Source organism: Manacus candei, unplaced genomic scaffold, assembly GCF_025592945.1.
Source record: "Manacus candei isolate 608988 ecotype Guabito, Panama unplaced genomic scaffold, ASM2559294v1 h1tg000103l, whole genome shotgun sequence".
NCBI lineage: Eukaryota > Metazoa > Chordata > Aves > Passeriformes > Pipridae > Manacus > Manacus candei.
Genome location: NW_026138151.1, coordinates 1,200,244 through 1,218,021, shown reverse-complemented (window position 1 = coordinate 1,218,021; position 17,778 = coordinate 1,200,244). Strand labels below are relative to the sequence as shown.

General features: G+C 45.6%; 1 protein-coding gene across 5 annotated transcripts in view; it reads right to left on the bottom strand.

Moving 5' to 3' along the window:
- ULK1 (unc-51 like autophagy activating kinase 1) overlaps positions 1 to 17,778 on the bottom strand; it is a 94,508-nt gene that overhangs the window by 58,874 nt on the left and 17,856 nt on the right. For 4 of the 5 annotated variants that reach the window (XM_051769191.1, XM_051769193.1, XM_051769190.1 and 1 more), the window contains exons 5-6: positions 3,234 to 3,266; positions 2,427 to 2,463 (exon numbers count right to left, since the gene is read on the bottom strand). In XM_051769191.1, the coding sequence (XP_051625151.1) occupies positions 2,427 to 2,463; positions 3,234 to 3,266 (70 nt within the window). Of the gene's footprint in view, positions 1 to 2,426; positions 2,464 to 3,233; positions 3,267 to 8,659; positions 8,751 to 17,778 lie in introns of those variants that run through there. The other variant, XM_051769194.1, reaches the window with a different exon arrangement.

Sequence of the window (17,778 nt, the reverse complement as noted above, 5' to 3'; positions counted from 1 at the left end):
TATCAAAATAACTGAAGCAGCACAATAACTGCTCCATAGAGATGAGCCACTGAAACATCCTGTCAGAAATCTAAACTTTCCAAGATGAGCATTCAGTAAAAAAATCACTCCTGTCAAAAGCACCCTGAGTGTCTGCAGAAGCTGGAAGAGGAGATACCCCAAAGGAGAGTGCAGTGGAATGGAGAAAGCTGACACTTCACATGTAGGCTTTGGGATCTGGAAGACCCAGATCTCTGCAGCAGTGAACTAACTGCAGTCCCTTACTGACTCCTCCCTCTGGAAATCAGTGCCTGCTGGGTTCTCTTCACTGGCAACCAGCAAGCAAACAGATGTTAAGAGTTAAAATGAAAGTAAGCACCAGTTTCCCAGTCACAACAGCTGCTCTTTCGAGTTGTCACGGTAATGTATTTTATTGGTAAAAACAGAGCTAAAGGTTAACTTTCTCAATTTAACTCAGGCAGAGAAGGATCAAATCATACCCCAGGCAACGCTCAAACAGACCCAGCTGGGGTAAAACTGAATTTTATTTGGAAAATAAAATTCACCATCACTTTCTCAAACTAACCACCAGCTTCCCAAGTAATCTCAACTGATGAAGAAGGAAGTGAGCTGTATTAACAGCCTAACCAACTGCATGCTTCACTTTTTTCTTGGGGTTTTTTTGGCGGGGGGGGGGTTGGCTGAAGGGAGAAGATGACAATGCACACACAGAAGCAGCAGTATGAACAGAAAGATTTTCAACAAATCCCTGTTTCTGTAAGTCATTTGGCCAGAAGCTGTGTTCTTGCTTACCCACACAGCTTTGCCAAGAAGAGTGCACAGCCCAGTGCTTTAACAGCAAGATTCATTTCGTGGGCATGAAAGCTAAAAACTTTGGCTTTCAAAGCCCATGCATTGGTAAAACTGAAGTTTTGCTATTTTTAAAAAGCATTTTATGAATAAAATTTGCACTTGTATTCAAAGAGAAAAAGAAGGTACCAAATACAAAAGCACCCTCAGTGTTCATAAGTGTTCCACCACCACCAAAGACACTCCTTTTAAAGCACAGTAATACCCAAGAGATGCAAAACACCATCACTTATCTAAGACAAAGCACACTAAACCTGCATTTTAAAAACCAAATGCCTGTTACTTCTATCTCACCCACATTTTAAACAAATAAAACACAGGAAAGGCAAAATATTCCTTTTTTTCCCCCTTCAAGTAATAAATTCTTTCTGAAAACTGAAGTCCACAAGCATAATTCATTAGCCTGTATAAATAGAGTGCAATGTGCTAGCATCAAGCCCCAAATAATCATTCTAGGGACACCAACACTAGCTGTGGGGCAAATGTAAATTTAGCTTTTAATCCTTCAATTTCTGCCATTTCCAGGCATCACACACCTCAGTAAGGAGCCTGAAGTATTATCCAGCTGACTAGCTTTTAATTTGAACAATGTGAACAAACTTTGTTTAACCATGACCCAGAGCCACACATAAAATGAGATTAAACTTGTCTCTTTACATTTAGTAATCTTCTAGTTAACATGCAAAACATCAAGAAAGCAACTTTAAAGGAAAAAAATTCAGTCAGGGCAACAAAAAAATAAAAGGCTGTTTCTGACTGCAGCTAAGTAAATTGTTAAACATGTTATCCTATTTATTTTAGGTACTCAGGTGCAAGGTGATTGTCTCAAAGGCCAGGATCCTGTATCTTTGCCATGTGCTCCCCTGAAAAATACCTTGGGAGACTGCAGCCTGAGTCCCAGCAACAGAGCTGGCAAAGCATTTTTCATTTGCTTTGATGGCAGAGACACCCTTGAGTCTCATCAAAAATTATTCAAGGCACCACAGTCCCAGGTACCAGTGCTGTAGTCTGCACATGACCCTGAAGTCAGTAGTTTTTGTCACCCCCACAGCACGAGTGGCTACACTACAGTCACCCTCAATACACTGAAATAGAAAATGTGTTCTGCTCTAGATGTGGAAACACCCTTAGGGGTAAACTTAAAGAATGTGAAATATACTCTTGGGATCTTATTTTAATCCGACCCTACAGGACTGCAAGGCTCCAGTATAAACAGCTTTTTGCCAGTGACCAAGAAAAGACAAACTGTGTCCCCAGCAGTGTTGAAATATGTTTAACCTGTAAGGCCATTGTAACTAAAATACATAACTACTGACAACAGTCACTACTGACCTGCATAGAAAGGACTATAAAACCAGCTTTTATTGTAATGGAGTCTCAGTTTTCAAATGATTACCAAGGGTGAACCTCTCAGAAGAGGGGCAGTGATACTCTTTATTTTGCAGGAATTTAAAAAGAAAAAAGGATATACAATCTGCTTACTTAGATCTTGTACAAGCCCCAGAAACCTGAATGAGCTAAACCAGTCAGTATTTCCTTCTGAATACAGAGGATATTCTCCATACTGTTCTACTTACTGTGAAGGTAGTCAGCCAGGTCACCACCATTACAGTACTGCAAACAGAACAGAAAGCTCAGTTAATGTAAGGCAAATCAAAAATTAAAAAGAAAAACAGTAAACTTCACTAGGATGGCAGGCTCATCACAATACTTAAACACATATCAAGACGCATATTCGGAAGTTGGCAGGGAAAACCCCATTCCTGTGGGTTCCTCTCCTGTCCCATTTCCCCCAAATGTTATGCTGCATTATGATACACCAGCATTAACCAGCTCTTGTGCACATCAGAGAGAAAGGTAAAACCAGAACAAAGCAGAAGGGTCACCACTGGAGACACCACCAGCCAGCTGGCTGAGGAAAGCCTGGGAGCAGCCACAGCTGGAAGCTGAAATTCCTCCCATCAGTGTTCACATCATTAAGAAAAATCAACAAGACCTCAGTGTGAAAACTGCAGAGGACAGAAAACATTCACAAGCTTTGCAGGTAAGCTGTGTCCAGAAAATTCTCTCCCCATGTATCTTTGAAGCAGATGCCACCCAGGAGCACCCATTTGACCCTTGAGGTAAAACGTCTGACTGCTCAAGCCTGTGCCAGCACGACCTTCTGCCAGCAGCAATATGAAAAATCCCTCTGCTGCTATCTGCACCCACACAGCTCTGCCTCTCAAAGGCTTGCAGCTGCAGATTAGATTAGCAAAGCATCACAGGTGAGACTGCCAGCAGGAAGAACCACTTGTGAACTCGCTGGGTCCGCTCAAAACAAGCTTAAAAAAAATTAAAAGAGGGAAAAAGGGTAAAAACAGAAAAAGGCAGCACACACTCACCTCCATAACCAAGTAGACAGAGTTTGCCAGTTCCTGGGGAAATAGAAAATAGAAAAATAAGGGATTTACGCATTGAAATATTTCACACACTTAATTGCTGCACTTACATTTAAACAGATAATCTGTGCTCTGTTATGAGTCTGACTGAAGAGAGGGTAAAAACATTATCGGTTAATTCCTGGAAGATTGCTTACTTTGAAAAATGTCATGTTATTGCTTTCTGAGTGTGCATCTGTTTAATCAAGCTGATCTCCTGTATTGTGGCTTGGGTCTTCATGTCCTGTCCAGCCCTGGGGATTAACAGTGGCACGCAACACAGATGCTGGCACACTTCTATCTTAGAGCCCTAATCATGTCCACATTTAACTGGGCCCTTTATAGCAGCTATGCTCATGTGAGCAGCTCTGGTCTGAGGAGAGAGATAAGAGCAATGCAACTCTGGGACCTGCAGTTCAACCCCATGGCTGAAAAGTGCCCAAGAGATTCACCTTCAGTTGCTGGTAAAAAACGGAAGGATCTGGGGTAAAAAATGCAACACTGGCCAATCAGATTTTCCACATGCATTAACAGAGTGCCATTATCAGGTGGGTAAAGCTGTCTGGATTATCTTAGGGGTCAACACCAGCTGAGACCAGGCCAAACACTGGTCTTCCTAAGTTCCTACAGATGCTGCCCTGTGATGCTCTTCCCACCTTGAGAGTTTACCTCCTGCCTTAGCTGACCCTCTCCCCCAGGACCCTGCCCTTAGGAAACATGTACAAGACTGTATATCCACAGTACAATCACAGGTTAGTGTGAAGTCCCCCACAACCATACAGCATGTGGTGACACCAGCAGCTGCCTGGCATGTGTCTGGCAGAGCCACCAAACTACTGGCAGAACAAACATGAAATCAGGCAGATCTTTCAACCCCAGGTAGACCCAGAAGGCCTAATGACTAAATCCTGTTGTTGAACAGAAGTCAGACAGAAGCAGACCTATTACATAAAAACCTGTGAACTAAGTCACTCCTAAAGCCCGCAAACTGGAAGTCACTCCTCAACTCAAGGCCCAGCCAGGGACATGAGCTGGCAGCAATTGCTTGAGTGGGTAGAGAAGTTCTAAAAGTAGTGGCAGAGAGCAAGAGACTTCATTTCCATGGCACTGGGGCAGTATGACTTCACTTACAGGCTGTTTAGGTACCTGCCCATCCAATTCCTCTTCTGAGCCCAACTATCATTTCAAAATCCCCAGCATCCACCCTACCAGCTGCTTGGTTTCCAAGCAGTCTCCAGTGTCTGCTCTCAGTCCCTTTCATCTTGGTCTGCCCACAGGACTCTACCTCCTGTCAAGCCTGTACCAAATTGCCTGCCTTTGTCAATGCCTCGAGTCCTCTGCACCTCCCATCCTTTCTCTTCTGTCCTCTTTTAACCCCACAATGTGAACTCTGGGTTTCCATATGCTGGCTGGAAGACTGGTTGGAGGAAGAGGGGGAGAGAGGAGGAAGCTGAATTACCTGTGATTTGAGAGACTCAAGCCACAGCTGCACGGCCACCTTCCCCCAGAGGGGCCCAAGGCACCAGGCAGCCCCGGGTTCAAGTGTTCACCACAGCCCAGGGCCACCCTCGACTCTTACAGCTGCTCTCACTGCCAAGCCCAGATGAGCTTTTTGAAGTCCCCTTGTTTGCTCAGAAAGCAATTTTCTCTGATACTTCAAGAAGGCGTTTGTTGCACTTCCTTGCATGACAAGCACTACTTTAAACAGGCTTTGTTTTCCAACCCCTGTGTTTGAAAGCAGCACACATTAAGTCATCCAATTTCATACACACTTTGGGTGAAGTGGGAAACCAGTCTGTGGTTAAAAGCACCAGTCAAAGGGAAGCAGTGCAAGGAGAAAATCCCAAGCATCATTACAAGCTCTGCACATGACAAAGCGCTGAGGGAGAATGTTCAGGAGTGTTCGAAGCCCACCAGCTCCTGCTGTCCTAAGCAGGAACACTGGAAAGCCAAGGTTGATCAGGACTTTCAGTTCTACAGAAACTCCAGCCCCAGATGTACCAGAAGACATGAGACACACCAGAACTACAGTGCAGCTGCTCAGGGAGCTCAGTGCCAGGCAACTGTTGGGCACAAAGGAAGTGTCTGAAGTGGGTTTTGCAGCCCACACCAAGTTCATCAGTGCCACAGCAACAGTTTTCATAGGCACTTCTTGGCTAAACATGCTGTGTTCATTGCAGCTCAATAACTCCATATATGAAAATGTGTAGTGACAGCTGGGTTTGGGGAAGCTCAGTATATTATTACCTATGTAGAAAATGAAGAGGAAGCAGAGCTTACACAAACCAAGCCCAGAAGATATTTGTAATAGTTTGTTAGCCAACAACTAATGTACACTGAGCAGTTTGGTTGTTTTTCCACTCTACATTATTTAAAGACTCTGCAAACAAACATCATCAAGCAAGCCATTGATTTTTGGCAGCCAGCATGTACAGTGACCAGGGTTAAACAAGGACCTTCACTGGTAAGGGAGATGCTCGACCTCCCAACAACGTGACCTTGGTGGTTGGTGGTTTTATCTCTTCACCCTCTGTTGGTGGGATAAGAGGGCAATGTCTAAAAGGCTTCTAGGAGAGAAGTAGATGGCTCCCTCAGCCATCCCCTGGATGCACACACACCCACCGCAGCAGAGGAACATCTAGCAAGGGTATTTTCAGATCACAGATGCCTGTAGCAGGGAGAACAACTTCCACATTTGCAGCTTCAGCATTTCAAGACCCAATTACCAGAAAGAGAGTTGTAAAATTTTGCCAACAAAACTAAACATTTATTTCAGGAAGAGTCCCAGAAACAAGCTCTTGTTTGTAAAAAGCCAGTAGAGCTTACTCTGGTTACAACAGTCAGCTGTCTAAAGACACTGCTAGTTTCTCAAACAGGCTGATGGACTTTTCTCAAGCTGATTCAGCAGCAGAAACTATTTCTTGTCCATTTTTATCCTTCCACTATATTTATGATTTGTTCATTAACAAAACAAGGAAAAAATACCACAAGCCAAATTTTGCAAGCTACCAGTTTCTCCAAAAAAAAAAAAAAAACCCAAAACACTCAGCCCACTTGTTTCCATATCAGCAACAAGAAAAGTGTGACAGTTTGCTGAATTTCTGCAGAGGCTCATGTCCAAGAAGCACTACAGATAATTTCCTCTGGACCTCTTATTCACATGTGCCAGTTGGGGCAGCCAAGGCTAATCCTGTCACTAAACAAGCTCAATGAAGGGAACAGCACAGAGACAACACCCGAACTTTTCCTCTCATCACAAAGTCCAGCAGCACCCTGACCATGCTCCACAATAGCAGCAAAAGGCCTCTGCCAAAGGCATTAAGTTGATAATTAATCAGTCTGGATCATTGCCTGACTTGTGTTTCTTGCAGCAGAGGCCCCAGCAATGAAGTTACAATTTAATTGAGTGTAAAAATAGGCAACAGCCTCTGCTGTCTACAAATAACACACATCTGCTGATGGAGGACAAAGAAATGAAGAAATCTCGTTTAGCAGTACACCATAAATCACCCCAGGACTGTGCTCTGCTAAAATTCCTCACTGGGACACTAGGAGGGATGGCATCATGGATATCAAGACCCAGCAGTCCTGTCTCCCTTTAAATTTTCTCTCCACCCATATGGGAAGGTGGCATGATCTTCTTGGAAAGTGTGTCTTTAGGTGTGTCCAAAGGGAAATGTCTGGGTGTACCCACAGTTAGTCATCCTCCCACCACAGCTTAAAAAGTCAGCAAGAGGAATTTTCCTTAGAAAAATCCTCCTCTGCACTCTACCCCTGCACTCAGCCTGCCACCGAGTTTAGAAAGGTGCTCAGGAAGGAAAAAAAGTGGAAATGTGATTACACAACACTCAGGACTCTCTCAGCAGCACAGTGTTCTCACCTATCTATGAGGGATCAGTGCTGTAACAGGCTCTGGGGTAAAACCAGTGAAGAATGGCTTCCACCTCACACAAGTCTTCCTTTCTAGGAAGACTGGGGGATACAGGAGGAACACTTTGATCACAAATGTAGGTCCACTGTTACGACCATGTGCTGAGCACCACAGGGCTGACAAAGCTCCTGCTGTCTGTAGGAGAGGAGCTGTATGGACTCAAGTCCTTAGGACTGGTTTTGTTACCCTCCTGAAGATCAGCCCGTTTGCTGGCCTCCCTCTGATGGCAAAGGTTCCTGGTTTGTACCACTCAGGAGATATCTCCCATACCACCTCTCCAACAGCACCCAGAGGCACTGCCAAGCCAAGATAATTGCCATGCATGGATCTCTGTAATCGAGGCTGGGACTCAACCAACTGCACCAACACAACAGCAGTGTAGCAAAGCTGAGGGTCTGACAGTGGAAGATAACACCAACAGAAAGCTAAGCTTTTCCATCTTTTTTTTTTTTTGACTTTTGCTACTTCCCCCACTCACTGCAGCAGAACCACAGCACACTGCATCCTCTTATCTTGCCAATGGGATCTCATGGAGCTGGTGCCCTCCTGGCCTATGGTCTCTAGTCATTGCTTTCTGACAGTGAAACTGGAATCATGAACACAGTCTGTAATAAACACAACTGTGTTACAGGAGCCAATTCCCAGGCCGATGGCACCTGGAAAGCCACTAGCTCAGGCAGGGCCTCTCAAGCACACTGGGCTGGGGAAAAACAAACCCACTGTCCTCAAGAGATGGAAGAAACTTGCAAAAAAAGTAAAATGTCTTTGTATTATTTCACTGGGGCTCACAGCTTGGCTTGAGCAACCTAACCCCTGGAGAGGGAAAGGAAAACTGTCACGCTCTGCAAGGATTATCTCCTGACGCAACCATCTGAACAAAAGAGACAATCTGAAATGTGGGAGCACCTACCAATGCTCATCATCCTTTGGAAAACTGATCCAAAGCAAACAGCTATAAGGTATTTACATGCCTTTTGACCTCAAGTGAAGAGAAAAACATGTCTCAGAGCCTCCTGTGTTCACCTGTTCTCTATCCCTGGTCATCCTCCTCACTCCTCTTGAACCTCTATAAGGAACTCAGGAACATTTTGAACAGGTTTCCAATTCAGCAGACAACAATTAACTCAGATGAAGAAAGAAAAGGAAAGCACTCACTGCAGTATAATCTCCTCTCTGCATGGACATACAATACCACAAAATGTTTCTCAAGCCCAGACACAGCTTCACAGCCAGACAAAAGCATGTTTTAGGACAGACTTCTGGGATTCAAGTCATGCAGCCAGCAAAGTCCTGAACCAAGAGAGTTAGTAAGTTATAAGGAACAAGTAGCCACTTTCCTCTTGAGTAAGGGCTACCCTGAAGTGATAAATCTTGGGCTACAGTAGCAGTCACAGAAAAGCACAAGGTCCAGCAAGTGACATGCAAACAACACACACCACCATCCCAGCCTATTCAATACCTTTGCTTGTTTTGACACATCCAGGTCCAGCAATAAAACCTACTGCTACTGACTGGACAGTGTTATTACCATGGTCAGCAGATCTGTGACTTCCCAGAAGCATGAGGGCTTCTAGTTTCTTTCTGTAGATCCCATGGAATAAGCACCAGAAAGCAAGACCCAGAGAGGCCCACGAACTTCTGCACTGGCTCTCAACTGCATTCCACTTCCTACTGACCTGCCAGTTTGTCCAGGATGCAGAGCATCAGCAGAGGCACTAAGCAAGCAGAAGGGAGGCCCTGCAGCACAGAAATGGTTTATGGCTGCCCTTGCAGAAGGCAAATTTTTGTAGGACGAGAAGAACAGTGATGCCAAGGGTCTGCACTGTCCCATTCCAAGCACTACATGTTCTCCACTGTAAATCTGATGAGTTGTTTCAGGACAGGTTGTACTTCAGGGCAGAGTAAAAACAGCAGGAAGGTTATCCTTTGGTTCTACACAGGCTTCAGGAAGGGAGGGAAAGTATTTCCCATCCTCCTGGCAACGGTTCTGAAGTCTGCCTGCATGACATTAAAAACCAAACGAGACAACGTCATGTCCACGGAGCTGCTGTTTTGCCAGGCAGCTCATCCCACCCAGGACAAATGGGAGCACAGCTGAGAAGGCAGCTCAGTCTTCAAGTGACCTGAAGAAACTTCCCCATCCCTTCCACTGGACAGGAGCTTTCAGCAGGTTCCTTCAGAGCAGCCCCTCCCCTGCCTGCAGGCAGAGGCAGCAGTGCTGGTCACACTCCCACTGCTGGGCACTCTGCTCTAGGCTTCACACAACTTCACTGCTGGCCTCCACCAAAGCCCTGAGATCCAAGGCACTTGTTGGATGACTGGTGACCACAGCACTTGCAGAGAGCTCAGAGAGAAAAACCTGGCTCTCCTTCAGAGGCAGACGGGGCCTCTGCAGAGCAGCACAGCACAGCAGGCCACAGCTGGAGCTGCATCTGAGCCTGACCACAGAAACCAGACCATGGGATTCAGGTCATAATGGGGTAGAGAGACAAAGTGCTGGGTTTCACAGGTCACAGAGCTTCAAGGCAAGACCAAAAACGTGCACATCAGAGCAAACTGAGGACTTGTGCTGCAAGGAGCACTGAAAAGCAATCCCTCCTTACTCCCTCATTTTGCTCTGGGGGTAAGGCTGCACCTCCTACAGCAGTCTGTGCCCCCCCAGCCGACTCCTGGGGAGACATCACTGCCCAAGAGCATTGGCTGCAGGCCACACCTGCATGCAGCAGCTGCAGCAGCCCAGCAAGGATAAGAGAATGTAGACGAAAAAAAAGCCATCAGAATCCTGAAAAGTTTGGACTTCCTGACCCAGAGTAGAAGGAAGTAGTTACCCCCCTTGCCAACAGGCAGAATAATACCTAGAAGCTTTTTCGAACAAAAGTAAGCTCCTTTGCAAATGGCAATGCATTATGTTAATACTATCAAGAGAGGAAACTGCAGAATTCTAAAAACAATGATAAAAATAATCAAGATCCGATTTGCTTTTCTGTATTTATTCCTTATCTCCTTTCTGTATCACAGCCATGCTATGAACTGAACTTTTAAGGTTGAATTCCCCATTCCCTTAAGCTCAGTCACATGTACTGGAATTAAATCCTTGCATACTGTAAAGTTGCATTTTATGAGCCTGCCCAATGAGCAGGAGTTGTGGGGGGAGAGCTGGGGGTTGAAGTGGAAAACATGTGAACATTTCAGTTTTAATGACAGTCATTGAGACATATTAATTTACTGAGATATGTGCAAGTACAAGCAAAGTGACCAAGTCCTGAAGTTTGATTTTTGTTTGATTAATGTAGTTCCACTGATAAAGTTGGGAATTGCTTGTTTTTTAGTGGTATATCCCCAACACAATCTGATACTCTGCAGGAGTTGTTCAGTTATTTTGTTGGTCTTCTTTGTTTGTTTTTTTTTTAAGCAACTCTGAAAATGTCTGACCTCCCTGAGCTCTTCTATGGCAGCTGCATGAGTGACTGGCCTTTGCGAGTCTTCTCTTTTATATCCATTTATTTGAGACTTCATGTACCAGATTCAAGGAAACAAACACACTTGTTATCACAAAGGTGTGGAAATAAGGAATTTAAAGAAAAAAAAGCATTAAAGTTTTCTTTCAAATAAAAACGGTCTTGAATTATGAGGGGAAAAAGAATCCAGCCACTGGAAGCCAGAGAAACATGGGCTCAAATCTGCAGTATTTAAAAAACAGAGAAATGGGTACTTTTAACATATTTAACATGCTGGCTACAATTGCCAACTAAATGAAGAGAACATCAAATGCAAATGAAGCCTTCAGAGAGAAAGTCCCCCCGTGGTTGAGTTGTGACAGGACACAGCACACACAGGGAGAGGACACACAGAGCCCACCCCGCAGCCCCTGGGGCTGCCTCCCAGCCCTGCCTGGCACCACGGGACCCCACTGTGGCCCCTGGGGTTCCCCATCACACCAGCAGCTCTCACACCCCAGCTAGGAGGCCCTGCCTTCCTGGACATTTAAAGACACTTTGCTAAATGGGATCTCTAATGACTTAAAATTACGCATCTTTCATCCCCCCCTCCCACCCACAGTCTGGTTGATCCCTACTATGCCAGCTCAGCTGACCTAATTCCTCCTGTTACTCTGATGCTGGGAGACAGGCCAGGTGCTCCTGCAGCCAGACAGAACATTATTGCCCTAAGCAACCAGTGATGCACAATTTGATTCATTTCTATCAGCCCCCCTTGAAACAACCTTGCTTAGTAAACAAATGCAGCTCCGAGATCCTCACTTTGCATTTTGACAGCATCGCTACATTTATGGTGATATTTAAGGTCTGCACATTATAATCCAGGAGATATAGCACAGTTAAAGCACCTCTTTGCTATTCAGCAAGCACAGAAGAGGTTGCAAAGCTATCTATGGGCAGGGCTCTGCTGGATTCTGCTGTGAACATTTTTTAATACATTTCTCAGAGAGGAACCATAACATCTGAAGACAATTAAGATGCTTTTGCTTAAGCAAAATATGTTTAGGTCTGTATCTGAGAAACTTTGCATGTGAAGACCACATCATTCTTGTTCATTTTCCACCAAGTGTGCCATTTGTTATTGTTACATAAACGTAAGTAACAGCAAAAAAACCCAAACAAAAACAACACCCAGCCAACAGAAAGCAAACAAAAACACCGGTACTTATTTTGAAAACAAAACCAAACCAAACCCCCTTGCAAATCAAAGACCACCACCTTTGCTGACCACCCCTGTGTTTGGCTGCCCATTTCCCACTGTATCTCACTTCTGGGATGAAGGCAGTTTACCTCATGGATGACCCACATCCACTTCCAAGGACCAGAGCTTCTCGAGGTGCTTTGCCAAAGCAAAGCAGAGCCATCCAGCCTGGATTCCTACCACCAGCACCAACCCTCTGTTTGCTAGTCTGCTTGTTCTGCAAAGCTTTTCAATTGGTATCAACAGGTGGGAAGGCAGGTGGTGCAAGAAAGGGAGAGGAGAAAGGAAGACACTTGAAAGTGAACTGTATCCTCAGTTCTCTAGATAAGCCTGAGCATTAAGATGAGCTTTTGAAACACAGTTTTATTGCAGTTTAGGAGCAAGTTCGGTCCAGCCACAAAATTAAATCTTTTAATTAGGCTGTGGTTTGAACATATAAATACTCAAAATAAATTCAAACAGTGTTTCTCCATCTGAATGTAATCCCATCCAGCCACTGATTACGAGGCACCTCTTCCCATCTATCCTCCAAATCTTTGCTCACTCCAACCAAATGCATTCAGTCATCACAAGGATTTACACAGTGGAAATTTTCATGGTGGAAACACTGATGGGACTTCAAGAAGAGCAGCACAGGCAGCACTTCTGCCGCTACAGAGCTTTGCTGTCAAACTGCGAACACAACAGCCTACCAGTTTCCGATTACTCCTGGGAAACATTCCTTGATCTGTCATTATAGTCTGAGTAATGCTACCTTCCACAGGAGCTTTGGAGGCTATTAACCACCACGTCGCCGGCTCTTCCATGACACCTTCATCATGTGAGAGGAACACAGGTATGTGCTTTACACACAGGATGAGTAAAACGGTGATCATAACTTCAGAAATGCAGCAAGACAACTCCCTCTATAAAAAGCCTATGACTCCTCTGAGGTCTATATTTAGTGGTCAATATTTGCTAGATGTTTCTGTGACCTGCACAGTGGGGTACTCAGCTAGTGAAGCCAGCCTTAAAAGAAAAAAAGACTATAAAATTCTCAACTCTCCACAAACATATCCATTTTGGTCCACTAAACTCTCAAGCCTCACCCTACAAAACTACTGGCAGCAGGTGGTTGGGTTTTTGTCCTTTTCCCTTCCAGCTCTAAATTAAGCCAGATCCAATCTTCAGTGATTCCCTTCAACAGATGCGAGGATGCTGACGGAGCAGGACAGCACACACACCATTCCTGTCCGCAGCGCAAACAGAAAGAGGATTGCTTGGCACTTCAGAGAAGCCTGCACTTTACACCCACTCACCAGGCAACCTGCCAGCTTCGCTCGGGGATGGAATTAAAACAGGATTTAACCAGGCAGCCTGACCTCAGGACTGTGATCTCCCAGACACAGAGTGCCTCCTTAGTCACTCCCAGTGTCACAGGGCAGCCCTGTCTCCCCGAGACAGGGCACCCAAACAGCAGCGCCTGAGGACCAGGAGATCCTGCGTGAGGTGGCACGAGAGGTGGTGAGGCATGAGGTGACACTGCTGCAACACTGATTCATCCCACACCACGCTCCCCAGCACGGCACTGCAGCTGATGAGGCTGGAGGGCACTGGGAAGGACACACCTAAGGACACTGCACTCCAGAGGTCCCGGGGGACAGAAGCAGGCACGTACACAAGATGCAGACTAACAGCTCAAGGCTTCGTGTCAGAAAAGGGTGATGGTGCAGACAGCACAGCAGAACATCACAGCCCAGCAGCCACCATCCTATTGATCACAGGGACTTGCTATACAGTAGCAACATGACAAGGCTGTTATTATCACCAGGCTGACTGATCACTAAGCTGAGAAGTGTTTGTTCTGCCACCCATTCCTTAATCCATGTGCATGAGAAAAACTGCACTGCAAGGACTCCGTGTTCTTTGTCTCCAGGTGATACAGTCATCCCAGCAGAAATATTTTTGGTGAGTCTGTGCTAGATGAGCGAGTTAGGCATTACTCTCAGCTCATCCCAAACTCGTGAGTACAACAAGCCAACTTGTCATCAAGTGATGGAAAGCAGACCCTCAGGTAACACAGGCTGAACACAAACGTCACGGCAGTGCCCTGTGTGATGTTAACAGCTGGGTTGCCACAACCAGTCCATCCCACCCGTGCAAAAATTGGGAAAAAAAAAAGAAAACCAACACAAAACCCACCCACTACCCACACAAGCACAGTTCTAGCCAGCCTGCTTTAAGAAGCAAGCTCAGCTCACAGCACAGAATTAGGGAAGACACACCAGTTTAATAATCCTTCTTCCTATTTCATGCAGGAAAATGCTTTCTAATATCCAAAGCATGACTTATGTCCAGGAATAGTAGATTTTCTGCCCTAGCACCAACACAGCCACATGTGAGATCTTCAGTTGACACTTAATCTGGGGCAGCTGGCACAGCACAGGGAGGAAAACACACCCAGGATCTCCCATTGCCCAAAGATCTCAGTTACATGTAAGAACTTAGTTCTGAGTAGTGCTGGAAGAAGCTGTCTAGGACACAGTGCTCCCAGGATCTGAAAAGCTCGAGAGAGTTACCTTCCTACCATTGAATCCTCTCAGCTAATCAAGATCACAGAATCAATGCCCTGAGTCACAAAGGAAACCAAAGCAAGTCCCACACACCAGACCACACGTGCTAACCTTCCAGTGTCAATGTGTGTGAAGAGCTGAGCTGATCCTCAGAGTTCTGGAGATCAGTTTTCCGAGAAACCTCATTTCCATACTGGCAGAAACCATCATTTGTATCCTTGTTGTTACTAATTTCCACCTTAAGGAACAAGAGCTCATTTCGCTGCCTTCAGACTAAAGAGACTTCTGGTATCCAGATGTCCCTCTGGACTGCTAAACGCCCCCTGACTGCTGCAGACTGGGGTCCCCAACTCCAGCCCCTCTGCAAGCCAGCTGAGGAGTCAGGGATTGCTCAGTAACTACTAATGTACCCCACAGATGGCAGAATAGAGTTTTTACTGCATGCCAAACATCTCCTGTGCCTAGGAAAAACCTGCACCACAACTCCATACAGGCACTAAACAGACAGTACTTTCAGAAATGCAATACAATAGGATTTATTCTCTTTTTGAGCAGGGATTCTTGCATTAGGCTCCTCAAGTATTAACAGCACCTCTCATTAATGCATGAGCATATAATAATGGGAATATGCATATTTCATTTTGTGAGCCATTCTCATGTTCTGACACTGCTCTCAGGACTCCAGCAAGGGGATCTATAAAAGTCCAGTCACTGCACTTTTATGCATTAAACATTTGTCAGTATCATTTACTGAAGCTTCTTATTTTGTCATTATTTATGAACCAATATCACAAAGATCTATGACATGAGAAGTAGCACAGCAATTTTCCTGGATTTGAAGGATAAACTATGGGTGCCAGGGTGGGAGCTGCTTGTCAGTGCTCAATATCAGCACTGCAAATGTCTGTCTGAAGCAAATCTGGCATTCAATCAAAAATCCTGTGTTGTATGGGGCCTGGTTAACATTAGTTTTTAACCAGGAAAATGCAAATGAAAGCATCACTGCGTGTAATCACTTGCTTGCAGCCACTGTGGTTTTGGTAACCATTTCCTTGTGTACACGAGTAAAAGTCAGAGTCACTGTTGACAGGCAGAGCAGAGCGAGGGAGGACACAAAATGCAATGACAGACAAAGCTACAGGGCAACATTAAGTTCCACAGGAAGTATTTTTTTTCCTTCAGCTCTATGATGTTGTAATACAAGAATAAACCTCTTCAGTTTTAGAAAGCCTACAAGGAAAGGCTCAATTAACTGCAAATATATTTTCGAGGGTAAATACACATGCAGCTATGAATGAAGCAACCAATCTTGTCTTGGGAGAGCAAGGTGAGTAATTAGCAGTCTTTTCAACAAAGTCAGGAAAAGTGGGCAGAAGCCAGCCTTCCACAGACCTGCACTTTTAGCTTTGCAGATAATTTACTGTCACACAACTCCCCAGCAGGCCAAACACTGAGACACATTACACACACAACCTATGTGGGTGGACCCCATCAGACTGTCTGGTGACCGATCACCTCACACCAGATGAGACTCCACGCCCTGGTAGCACTATAAAACACCCACTGCTCCCTAAATCATCTCATTTTGTCTGAGAAATCAAATTACTCAGGTCACACAAGGACTCTCCGACAAAGCTGGTAACTAAACATACAGCTGGGCACGCCTTGAGCCCCTGGACCATTCTCAAGTTCTTGTTTTGTGGCATCTAGCACAGCTTCTTGCAAAAATCTCACCAGACTACACTGCTATACATAGGATTTAACTAAAGCCCATTACAAAAGGAGAAAAACGCATTGCTATAATTGTAACAGTGATAAAATTGCTCTTTTTGCAGAAAATGTCTTTGAGCTGCTTCCTACCCAGCAGTAATTTGAAGCAGGGAGAGGAACAGAGCAGAAGTTTTGAAAGATCTGCAATGAGCACACCCAGCAGCATAAAGGATTCATACAAATGCAAACTACAGAAGAAGTGCAGGAGCAGCCACTCACTGCCTCAGTGAAAAAGGTGTTAAGCAAATTTAGAAGGTACAGAGAAGGAAAAAAACCCCATAAGATCTAATGCCCCAAGTGGCCTGCACCCAGAGGAAGCTTTCCCAGCTACTCTGCGGCACACATCAGGCCAAAGGCAGCCACTGCTTTGCCAGCCCAGCTCTGAAGGGCTGCTCAGGAGCAATGCAATATTTCCAAGAAGCAATCCTGCTCCCAGCAGCTTTCTCTCCCTCCCAGAGCAACCCGACACCCCACACTTCCACCTCTCACCAAAATTAACCCCCGGGCCCCAGCAGCACCTGGCCAGAGCCCCCTGCTCGGGCAGGGAGGGACACGGGGGGTGTCCCGGCCGCGGGCAGGGCTGACACAGCCCCCAGACTACAGCCCCCAGAAGGCACCGCAGGCAGGCACTGCTGCTCCGGCCGGCCGGGATTCGTGTCTGGGGTGACGTGGGAGCCACCGGAGCCAATCCACGGGAAAAGGAGGAATGTCAACAAACACGGCGGCCTGCGGGACACGTGATATCAGCGACAGGGCAGCAGGCTCCCGATAAGCCACCCCAGGGCCGGCCGGGGGTCCGCGGTCACACAGCTGTCACTCCATCACTCCACATCAGCCCCCCCGGCGCACCAGACCCTCACCCACAAACACACGGGTTCCATCTCAGGCTTCCCATCCTGCAGCGTTATTTTAAAAAGCATCGCTAATGTCTAAGAAAAATCCTGCTGGGTCACTGGGCAAGTTAACTAAATATTCCAGGGGGGAAAAAACCCCCCAAAAGTCATTGGATAACTCGGGTTTCAGAGCGGATTGGTTTTAGCCCCTCAGATTAGATCTTCAAGGCTGACTTTGAAGGAAAAGGCAACTGTGGGAAACCACAATAATCTAAAAACGTCTGCTGCAATTTTTAACACTTAGTGACTGCCACAAGGACAACAGAAAAATGCCAATTAAAATCCTCTGGAACTGGAGACAATCATATGCCACAAAGTCATGCTCACACTATTTTAACATGGTCCAGGAAAAAGAAATTTTCTCAGGGAGTTTATCCGGACCAGAGAAAGAAAACCAAAGGTGGGCATGCCAAAAATAAACTACGGTAATTTTACTTCTAGGATTTTGAGAACTTAAGAGCTTCCTCCACAGACATATTCAACACACACTGCATTACATCCTGGGAACAGAAGCTCCCACTTCAGCTGCCAACTTCACACAAGTTCTATGGTCCAGCCAATAACTAACACATGATCTGCTCAACAGTGTTTGTTTATCTTTCCCTAACTTATCAGAAGACTTTTCCCCCCAGAACACACATCTGAAAACAAAACATTTGTTAAAA